This window comes from Lepisma saccharinum, chromosome 3 (genome assembly GCF_977018435.1).
Source record: "Lepisma saccharinum chromosome 3, izLepSacc3.1, whole genome shotgun sequence".
NCBI lineage: Eukaryota > Metazoa > Arthropoda > Insecta > Zygentoma > Lepismatidae > Lepisma > Lepisma saccharinum.
The window spans coordinates 10,599,424-10,611,564 of NC_139231.1; the positions used below are offsets into that span (position 1 = coordinate 10,599,424).

A 12,141-nucleotide genomic window follows, 5' to 3' on the forward strand; every position below is an offset into this window, starting at 1 on the left:
AGTTTTCTGTGTATGGGGTGAAGTTTAAACGAAAGGAAATGTAACATGTAAACTTGTTATAGGCAAAAATAGCAATCATTTTGCGTAGAATAATATACAAAATACCAATCACTTTAAACCCTAAATAGTTTCATTATCATTAAACTCTAAATAAATATGCTAGCTGATAATTTGCAAACTCTCATTAAAAAATTTCCAAATTTCAGCTACAAAGACTAAAAAATATTTTAAGTTACAATTGAATTATATAGTACACCCTGAATGTTTTATTTTCACTGGAAGAAAAGTTTCTGACATTTTTTATTACAGGTTTCATTAACACACACATTTCCATAGTGGATTCGTATATATAGTGCCAGAATCATAAAATGTATATTTACCAGTGGCGATGCTACATAAAGGGCAACTAGGGCACTGCCCCACAACAATTTTAACATAAAAAGTTCATCTGAAGAGACGATCTGTATATAACTATTTTTTCCCTCCACTCCTATGTTGCTGCAACCAAACGTACAGGGTGTGCATCCTGTGCGAGGCTAATATATTTCTGCGTCCTGTTGGAGGGAGAGAGTCAGATCTCAGCTCTGCCCTGAGACGTGACGTCACTGACTGATCCAAAGCTTTACAGCATAGGCAAGGGACGGTACCCCCTCACAATGGAAAAGCGCAAAATTCGTAGCCGTCTTTGGGCCGTGGACGAGGTGCCCTGCCCATTCATGTTTGCCTCGTTCAGTGTTTCCAACTCTTAGCAGGCACTTCATTCGTTCTTCCAGCCTTCGTACTTTCACCTTCCTCAGTAAGATGCAGCTATAAGCTAGAAAAAAATCCCTCGAATGATTTTCTTCGCGTTTGTTCCGGCGACCTGAAAAGTTGACAACACTTTTTATTGCCCAAACTAGTCCCTCGGTGTTTTCAAAAATATCCTCCTCCTTTCCATTGTATACGGATTTGAGTTAGTGTGCGAGTTTGCGTTGCGTTCCATCTGTATGCGTATTGATTGCTTATGAAATAAATATGTTTTTTTTTTGCGAGTGAAAGAGTTTATAATTACTGTACGTGTGTATTTATTTGTGTGGTTGTGTCTGTGTTCCAGACAACTTGACATGCAGATTATCTTCGTAAGCATAAATGAACTTTTTTGGGGGCACATGGACAATGAAAAGTGTTGTAACTGAACTTAACAGTGCATCTTCCTAGTTAGTCATTGCGGAAATTTGTTACATTTCATTCCAAATAGTGACACATTGTTCGACCAATTTACTTGCTCTATGTCAAGGAACTCTTCTCAAAAAACCTTAAAGAGAAATTTAGAGGTTATCTGCCCCCCCCCACCCCCCCAAAAGAAAAATGTGCCCTGCCTGCCTGATATTTACATATATTTTTTGTAGTTTTATTAAACTGTTCAAATATTTTACAGGGCCGTTTACCAGAGAAAGTATTTCTTCAAAAATAACATATCTACTGACGGATTAAAAATTATAGATACTAGAGTTTGGACTACAATTAAACATTAACCAGTAGGCCTACATAAAAACATATTACAGCAAAATTTAGCTGATTCAATTCTGCGTTAATCTACGCTAACCAAAATGTTTTTCGAATATGCCTTATATTTTTAATCGCCATAAGAACAAAAAAGGGGCATTTTTTTTTAGTTTTGCAAAGGTTCGCTCTCTTTGAAATTCTGTAAATCAAAAAGAGGTTGCCCAATCTTTATGAAATTTTAGTAGGGTGTAGGCAGAAAGGTTTTCAACACAATTATTAATTTTCAGGTTTTCAAAATTTGTCAAAAAACCGATCTTATTAATTTTGCGAAATAACTTTTTGGTAGTTCTACAAATACAATGTTGGTCTTGTTTTGAAAATCTTTGCATCTGTTTTTAAAATGCAGATCATTGTCAATTTACATTAAGAAACAGATTTTATACAGATTTTTATTCAGCGGAGTAAAACTGTACGCGGAACTTGGCAACACTGCCAAGTGGAAACTGCGGGCTGGCACTGCGAGTCAATGCATGTCTCGTTGTTTCGGTGGGTGGGGGTTAATTCACATTTAGATATGTTCTTTATTATAATCATAATTACTGATACATCGCGCTGCGACGCCAAGGGTCCCTGGTTCGAATCCCGCTCTGGCTTGGTTGTTTGTGAATGTCCATTCATCAATTTCATAATTTTATCACTCATCCCCATCTTCGCAAAGTTAGAAAAGAGGCTCAAAAGGCGAAGTAAAATAAACTAAATCAATCAATCAATCAACAATAATTGCTGATATGCATCATTTAACTCATAAACACAGTAGTGTTCGAACTCTTTTAAGAATTGAATGTATACAATAAGCACTAAATTGCACGCCTTTGTCTAAAAGTGACTGTCTTTCTGATTATTGGGTCGGGGGGGGTGGGGGGTATTGGTTAGTTGAATTTTCTCCGTTACTTTGGACCATAATGTTGCAACTCTACAATACGTTTAGTTCTAGCTGTAATATTACCGTAGCATCATTGGTGGTCTACTCCAACAGCATTTCGCCGATCACTGTGGCGGAGTGGTTAGCACAGCGCGCTACGAAGTCAGGGATAACGGGTTTGAATCCCGGCATGGGCATGGATGTTTGTGAGTGTGTTCCTTCATCGATGTCGTCATATTGTCAAAATCATTCTCATAGTCACGATTAGAGAAACTTGGCAGAAAGCGACGTAAAATAACCTAATTCAATCAAACCACACAGCATTTGCGGGTACTACTTTACTATAGGGGTGACACCTATATATAATTTATTTCGCATTTTTTACATTGCTAACGTACTATTCTGCATTGCGGAACATTTATTTAGGTGAAATAATGAATTTCTAACTAAAATAATGTCTATTGCTTACATTTAAGAGTACTTACTGTTACGCGTTATTTCGATTCTGTAACGCACATTATGTCGATAGCGTACTGGTTCATCGCGCGTTGTGAGAGTGTTTTGAGGATTTATGCAGTGTTGCAACCTTGTTCACCGGAAAATACCTACTTTCGTGCCCGGATTTGAAATTATACTAATACCTAGCAAATTCTTGACGTTAGCCTCACAAACCATAAACGTTAGCCCCACAAACCATTCACGTTAGCCCCACAAACCATTTTCGGTAAGGTTACGTTAGGTTAGGCAAGCATAGTTAAAAAAAAAATACTCGACACGTCATGTAATAGTGAAAGCACGGCGAGTTTGAAACACTGATTACGGGGTTTACGTCATCTAACACACGAAACATTGTGCTCTCGTGCAGAAAGCAAATGGCGGCAGCAGCAACAGCGTGTCGGACATAGATTTTCGCAGAAAACAACATGCATTCGCATTAAAATGGATCAAAACTACATTCAGGAACTTCCACAACGCTACAGAAAATGATTTGCGTAAGTACTTTCTCCTGTAAAGAGTAAGAAATCCGTCACCCCTATAGTAAAGTGTTACCCATTTGGGATCATCTTTGTTTCAGATTTTCGCATCTGCCCCTCCTCCCCCCCTCAAAATACGGACCTGTATCTTAATTGGAGTAGTGATGTAAAGTGCTACCACGGACCACGATACACTATTGGCACTGTTGTCCCAGAAGAGGCACTGTGACCGTGCTGTGGTCCTCATAGAACCTTCTCTCGGAGGAGATGAACAGTTCCCCGCAACAGATGAGTAACAAGCCATCCTGCTAACGCCCTGATCCCTTGCCAAGCACACTTCATTACTATTTGGCCCCACCTGAGGCGGGTGGTCCTGAATTATGCCAAGAAAAACAGATTTACAACAATGAACGGTTATGCCGACGTCCCAACTGTCCCCCGAAAGGTTGTCTGCTCCCACGGCGCGATTATCATTGCGATTACCTTATGCGATGAGACGCGGAGCGATGCGATTTCCGGTACCATTGGGTAGTCTGCCAGAAACGCTTAGAAGAGAATATTCTTCAGTTTGTTACTGAATGAGTCATGCTTGGAGCTTACTAGATGGTGCTACATTTTGTCTACTGGCAGATCGTCTGTCAAATGAATACCACGTAATTTTATTGCGCTACGGTGTGTACGCACTATCTTAATTTTTATTTTTCAGGTAAAGTTAAAGTCCTGATTCGAACGGCACTTTTCTTAAAGAAAGTTTCGAAGGATCGGTTCCCTCTCTTACAGGAATCCATACATTATAATGGGTTCTATTGGGTTCCGCAACAGGACCGGAATCTTTTTTCTCGTACAATTTAAATTCGGTCCATGTTGCGTTTTGTTTCATTGAAAGAAAGGTTCCTGAGAAGTATTTAAATTCATTCAAAAAAAAAAGTACCGGAACCGTAATTAAATTGATCCGGAGAAAAGGTTCCTGGACCGAATTGAAAAACTTTACAGATAAAAAGGTTCTTTACGGTCCAGAACCCATTTACGCTTGCTGATTTTCTCTCGTGGACCGGAATTGAATTTATTTAAACTTCCTGGACCTTTTAACAACCCTAGAGAAAACAACCATCCATCACGTCCGCGTGGAGCCCAGTATATCCTCCCCTTAAACCTTTCCCACCAATAGCGTCCGTTTGAGGAACTGACAGGTCTTGTCAAAGTCCACGTGGAGTAAATGAGATGTTGCCAACTCAGTTTCTTTAGGTTGTGTTATTGTGTTGTGCTCTAATTTTTATACAACGTGAAGACCTTGGGAGTGTAGTCGCAGTGAGTGTTGGATGTCTAAACACTGCAGTTAAAAGTTACAGCAGTGCTTCTCAGAAAAACAGATGCTGGATCGAAACCAGATACGCGTCCAATCGGCTTCCTCTCGAGCTATGTCAAAAATACCGAACTGGCGTTCGAATCAGGACTTCAACTGTAACCATTCTGAAATTACAATAAAAAATGTGTATATCCATGAAATTTAGAAGTAACTGGGATCTACCTATTAGAAACTAATTTATTGATCATAGCGAGACAATAGGTGAACAATACATACTCGATGCTCTATTCCCCTACCAGGATAGCCAGTTCGGATCTTGAGACGTAGGATAGGATAGTCATCGCCTATCGTATCCTGCGGTTTCTATCGTTACTGTTATTTATTATCCTAGTTCCCCGTACCTTCTTGTCTCCGATCTCGTTGCTTCTTACGGCACTTTCCGTCGTCGCCTTGTAATCAAGGGGTCCCGGGTTCGATACCCGGTGGAGACACATGGCACAGTAGTTCGGATCCCAATTTAAACTGTAGGTTCGGTTTTGATTAGTCTTTCTGTGCATAAAGTGGACTTTAAACAACAATTCAATTACGGCACTTGTGCGACACACTTTCCCTTTAACTTTCGTGATTTGCGCTGTGGGAGTTGTATCCTGGTGGGTATGTTGCACTTTTGGCCTCCGTGTTGTTTACATGGAAATGTTTCCGAGCGAATATGTATGGTCATGATTGGTTTTCACGGATTGTTTTATCAGGGTTGCGATCGACACCGGAAATGGGACACTTGTTCGTATAACGATTCCCGAAGGTCTTGTCACAAGGTTCATTGAAGAAATAGGTGCTTTATTGTTTATTATATGTATTATTGGAAAATGGAAAAGAGTGGATAGATATTGCTCAAGATAGGGACAGATGGAAGTCCTATGTTCCTGCAGCCATAAACCTTCGGGTTTAAGAAGGCTAGAGAGTTAGTTAATTAACATGTAAAGTACGAAGGTAACCCGCCATTGCGCCGTGACACATTCAACTGTCACTTTCACGAGTAGGAGAGGTTGCTACGACAACGCTGTAGTTTCAAGTTGCACTCTAGATGCTCTATGTTCAATGTTTATGACGTCATCACATAAGCACAGATTTTAATGTAGGAAAGATAGAAACTGTTCGATCCTATTAATTATTGCTACGCTCCTGTTCACATAAAGTGGCACACTTTATTGAGCTGAACAGTTGAAGAATGTGCCACTTTATCTGAACAGGACTGTACAGTCACAGGCAATAAAAATAGGCCACGTAGATCCTGAAATACTGGTTTCCTTGTAATGCGTTATGTGTGTTGCCTAACTCTTCGGCCATGAGTCGATTCCAATAGAAAGTTGTGCTAACGCCGGATAGTTATGCAACACAACGCATTGCAGCGAAATCAGTATTTCAGACTCTAGGTTCCAATTTGTATTGCCGGTAACTGTACATCGCTGCATATAAACTGCCAAGATTGGAGATTACTAAAAAGTAGCAGATGAACGCCTCTTGGCACTTATAAATGAGACCGTTGTGCTGGAATAGGTGAGGGATGAGTGTTACTAGAGCACTTTGCTATCTTACTTATGTACTTCATAATGGATGACGGCACTGTTGTGCAACATCAATTTGTAACACCGCAACTTTTCCTTGGCGTTCTATTTATTTATTTATTTATTTATTCCTTGTTTTGGATGGCGAAGTTAAGGCACAAGCCTTTTCTTCCACTTAATCACCTCTATTTTACATTTTATAAATTAATTCTTATAGTTAACTGTTTGTGAAATATATAAAAACTAAAAACATTAAGATACCAAAAAAGAGAAAACACAAGAAAAAATAAAAGAAAAACACGCAAAAAACATAAAAAAGAAAAACAAAAAATACATACACACTAAGACAAAAAAAATTACACGTAAAACATAGACACAACAAACCTTCTCAAATTACAGAAAAAGTCGGTGGGTGTTGGCCCTACAAGTGTACACGAAGGTTTAATTTTATTTCCCTATTTTCAGTACTGGTAAGTTGACTTCAGAAGATGATTTCTTAATTTTGATTTGAATTGGCCGATGGAAGAAGAGTTTCTTATGTCGTTGGGGAGGTCATTCCACGCTCTGGTAGCAGTGACCGTTAAGGAATTTCCATCAAACGTTGTCTTGTGGTAGGGGATGGCCAGCATAGAGTTGTCTCTCGAACGGGTGGCAAAGGTGTGTGCTGCACTTAAGGGTTACAATCGAGAAAGTAGGTAGGACGGCTCTCGTGAGTTTACTATTTTGTAGAGCGCTGTAAGAACATGTTCAATAGTTGTACCACTTTTGGAACCACAACGGAATTGCATCAAAGACATCATCAGTACGACAATGGAAGAATACTATAACCTGTCCCAGCTAACTTTGTAGTAAGGCCGCGCGTAGCGCCAGAGAAGCGAAGGAAATCGAGAAGCCGGAGCGAAGCAGTACACTCTGCTGGGAAGACAGTCGCTTTCCCCCACTCCATGCAATTCCGTTCATCTACGTGTTCATTGGTGGAGGCGTCTCGCGTCACTACTTGCGCAGAGACTTGTTTCGTTTGCCTGCTCCACCGTTAGCTGGGACAGAGTATACTGATAAGCAAATTATAGAAGCCCAGTCTAGTTCGCTACACTGTCTGACACAATGTGTAGTGCAGGTGTATGCCGGTGTCAGGCTGCGCAAAGAAACCATCATCAACCAAACAGACGATAAGCGGTGATCAAATCTTAAAAATTCAACAAATGCTGTCAGCAGCTTTCATCATTGATTGGTTGGCAAGAACCACGTGGCTATACATCGCACTGTGCATCGCTCCAGAACGTAGTGCAAACGGCGCAGAAGACGGGGCTAGTAATTCATCGTGAGGTAGAAAATTGCAAGTTCACTTTTTAGATTAATTGAATTGTTGTTTTAGTTTCAGTTTATGCACAGAAAGGCTAATCGGGACTGAACTTAGAGTTTAAAGTGGGATCCGAACCACTATGTGCTTCCACCGGGTATCGAACCCGAGACCACTTGATTACAAGGCAACGACGTTGAAATACGTCATCGGGGAGACCTTTTAGATTCAATGTGTGGCAATTAGCAAAGGACGTGATACTTTTTCTGTTTCTTTCTCTCTCTCTTCTACATTTTCTCCCCCTCCATTCTCTCTCTCCCTCTCTCCTGGCACTGTCTCTTTTCTCTCTCTCTCTCTCTCTCCCCTTTCTCTTTTCTCTCTCCCCTTTCCCTCTCTTCTCTCTCTCCATTCTCTCTCTTCTCTCTATCTTTTCTCTCTCTCTCCTTTCTCTCTCTTCTCTCTCTCTCTCACACACACCCACACAAACTCTGAGGAACGCTCCCAGTCTAACGTACACACATTGTTTACACATCGCCATGACAACAGTCACCTTATAAACACCCTTGAATTATTGGAAGCAAATAAAATCACGAGTGAGGCATGGACATTCTCATGATAGAAGTGAAATTGACCGAAATGAAAGAGAAAGCGTGTACGAACATCGACTTAGTTTCATACCGTGATAAATAGATTGGACGAATTCTGTTAGGGTAGTCTTTGTAGTGGACACTTAATTATTTACTCTGTTTCCTAGTAGAAATTAGAAACGCAATCAATTCGTTCTGGTTCATGTAGCGTGTTATAATTTGCAGCGGAGCTGCCTAATAAGTTAATTTCGATCGGTCAATCCTTAGCAACATGGTTGTTGCGGAATTTCGTGCTTGAAATGCTACTGTATAATTATTTTTAAAATTCTCAATTATACCCTGTCTCATTTATCTCTGAAGCAAGGCCGGAAAGGAGGGGGGAATTGAGTGGACAGAGCGAAGCAATACACGCTGCTGTGAAGGCTGTAACTAACTGCACACGCTTTCCTCGACCCCTCCACGCAATCCCGTTCCTCTCACGTGTTCATTGGTGGAGCCGTCTCGCGTCACTATTTGCCCAGAGACTTGTCTTCGTTCGCCAACTCCAGAGATAGATGGGACAGAGTGTAGATATGGTATCCAGACGAGAATCTGCAGAAAAATACATTTCAAAGAAACTGTGTGCCTAGTTCTGATTAGACTAGCTGAGCATAAAGTTAAGTAAGGAAGAGCAAGACGATCACTAGATAGTTCGTGAAACGTACGTATAGATGGCATTACATGTGTATTAGTAAATCGGAACATGTTTCAATGATTGTTTATTTAGAATAGAAGATTATAATAGAACTATCTTTTTCATATAAATTTCACCTTTTAAATAGGTAATAATATTGAAATGTTTTACATGGAAGAAAAGACTAATTATATATAGTGCGCACACTGTTCACCTAAGAAAAACTTCTTAATTCAAATAGAAGTACACCAATACAAGAAAAAGCGTAGTTTAGAGATTGCGTTAGTTCATTGAACTTGCCAGCCTGACTATTGCCTTTTTTGTAGGAGCAGGAAGAGGTTCTTTCCTTGACTCATCTCACCCAACAGTTCGGTAGGTGCCAGGGCTTGCCCCGAGTTGACAGCTTCCTGGAGATGGGGTCTGCTCGAAAAGGTTTATTAAGCTGAGCCGCGATAGTCCATTCGGTATGGCCAATGGCGTCTGACTGTCACGAGAGAGACCCGGGTTCGATTCTAAGGTGGGGATATTTCCTACCGTGTCCTTACATAAAGCTATCTGAACGTGGTACTGATAACATTACCTCCAAACTTGATGATTGTGTGGAGCCCTACATTCAACAGGTTATGTGCCTTCATGATTGTTGGAATGATTTGGATTATTTCACTTCGCTTCTCTGTCACGTTTGGCGAAACGCGAAGATAAGGATGAGTAATGATATGATGAAGGGACGCTCTCAAAGAATACCGAGGCTGGGAATCGAACCCTGGATTCTTGGCATCGTATCGTGACGTGATGATACGGCGCAATGAGCAAGGGGGTAACTTTCTTTACACCATTATCTTACCGATATGTAAGGAACTTATTGGTTTCTTGGTATTCTCCATTGAAATGTCTTTTCAATTAAACTTTCAAGTAACAAGGACGAATTGAATTATTGATTTTCTCCTCTTTCTCTTTGCAGGCAGAAGTGATGCGTCTGAAACAGGACGAGTGTCCTGGAGAAGGTCCGGGAGCTAGGTTGCGCATGTAAGTAATATTGTATAGGGTGTGCTGGAAATATTGTAGCCAGTCTTTAGTGTAAGCTATTTGCTTCATGTTGAATTCCATTTGCTTAAATATAAACTTGGTCCACAGACGATGGTATGTTTATAATGTTATGAATTAATTGTGTGGGTTGTTGTGGGATGAATATTATAAGAAGTAAAATTGTGTGTGTGTGTATGTGTGTGTGCATGATGCATGCTGAGATGGACAATAACATTTTAGAAAGTGACACTCATGGAGATCCCTGGAGGCATAAAGTGATTCTGATCCCATTCTAAACGGGTCTTGAACTCGTTAAATAGTGCGGGCCACGAAGCTGTACTGCAGTATTGAAAACTGTAAGATGCTGCCATCTGCCATTCACTTAATACGTTTTTTATGTTAACTACTTAATTTTTCAAATGGTCACGGGCCACCTCTGGGTTGAAGACCCCTGCAGGGCCTCCCCGATGGCGCAGTGGTAGCGTCGTCCCGGGTTCGATATCCGGTGGAGGCACACAGTGGTTTGAATCCCACTTTAAACTGTAGGTCCAGCCCCGATTAGCCTTACTGTGCATAAAGTGGACTTAAAACACCAAATCAATCAATAAACTGTAGGCCCAGTCCGGATTAGCTTGTCTTTGCATAAGGAGGAATTAAAAACTCCAAAATCTCATAGAAAACCCTCTACATTATGTGTCCATTATCACCACGGTACAAGACCAACACGCGATCCAAAGTCGACAGTCATTTCTTTACTCCTCTCGAACGAAACAGTTCCCCTTCGCTTGTTCCCCCATGCTGTCATATTTAAAACCCCTCCCTTTCCACCCTCTTGATTCGCTGTCAAAGTCAACAACCTTAAACCTTACATCTCTGCCTTCGCTTTGTACTGTCCCCCCCTCAACACTTGGCACTGACTAAAAGTGACAACGATGTGTGAAGACCTACGCACAATTTGGCAACGCAGGGGCAGGATTAAATGCCAAACAGCTGATTGCACCACCAACGCTCCCTTAGGGTTGAAAATTCAACGACAGCTGACCGAGGGTGTTCCCTCTTCTTGGTACAGCAGTAGGCATAATCTCTACTTTATATCCCTCTTTTGTGCATCTTTTTATTCATCTCTTTCTCTCCATCCATGATCATCTTGTATTTTCTTCACTAACCTAGGGTTTCTTTTCATAAAAACGTTTTTAAGGAAGTTTTGTGTTTCACTTCAACAGCTTGAATCTGTTTCCGAATCCGGAACATTGGACAAATAATAGTTGAAGTGCTGTAAGTAGGGTATTTTTTTTAAAAAAAGAATACTACATTCGTTATACGTACATTCAAGAAATTTGTTGCGGTTTAAGGGGTGGAGGGACAATTTCCCCTATGTCTTTCTCTGTTCGGCAGCTGCCGTTCACTGTTGCCAACTTCGCTCTTTTGGAGCCAGATCTTTCGTGCACTCGTCTGGCTGTGAACTATGGCACCCGCCCCCTGCTCCACTATGGTGCCATCACTGGCTCCAGCTTACATAGACAACTTCTGTCATAAGTATACATTTTGCACGTGACGTGATATTGTTATATTGGCTACGTCGCCCCACCCCCTCTTACATCCCCAGCTACTTTTCTCTATAGCGCCTTGGCTGACGTGAAGAGGTGCCATCACTTTAAAGCTAACGGTAATAACAGCGCCCCCTCACCCACATCCCCACTCATTTGACACCCAAAATTACCCCAAGAGGCTCTTTATCCAGTTTCGTAAATCTAGCTCCTTGAAAGTTTTTACTACGTTTACGGTGAAATTTAGCTCTTTTATGTGCATAATGTTTGGCAACACTGCTCTTATGGAAGTATTATTTTAGTGGTTCTCTTGGGAATATCAAACTTCCGATGGCATAGAAAAATATATCAATGGAAAAAGGACAGACTGAAGTAGTAATTGACAGGCGGAAATGATTAGCCGTAACTTTAAGTTCAAGTTCATTCCCCATAAGGAATGCATGGGTTTCTCAAAATTCTTATTCATCATATTTTTCAAACATCGTATCTAGCTTAATAATGAACTTTAAAAAACACTTTCACTTGCAACATGTGGAGAAATTCATATTCTATTGATCACCAGCTTTTTTCCTTAGTAGCATTGCCTATTCGGACGATGTTGATATAAATGCACAACTGGTGCGAAATTGTCCCTCATCCCCTTAAGATGTGTGCCCTCTTCTAGATTCTTCATTCCCTTAAGGGTAAAGTATGAAATTTCTGCGTTTATTTCTCCCTAATTTTGGGGTGGAGAGGGTAATCCTTTCCACAGGCACC

General features: G+C 40.7%; 1 protein-coding gene across 1 annotated transcript in view; it reads left to right on the forward strand.

Moving 5' to 3' along the window:
* Positions 1-12,141, forward strand: part of Schip1 (Schwannomin interacting protein 1) — a 310,208-nt gene that overhangs the window by 57,376 nt on the left and 240,691 nt on the right. The window contains exon 2 of the mRNA XM_083118304.1: positions 9,774-9,838. Coding sequence (XP_082974430.1) covers positions 9,774-9,838 — 65 coding nt within the window. The remainder of the gene's footprint in view (positions 1-9,773; positions 9,839-12,141) is intronic.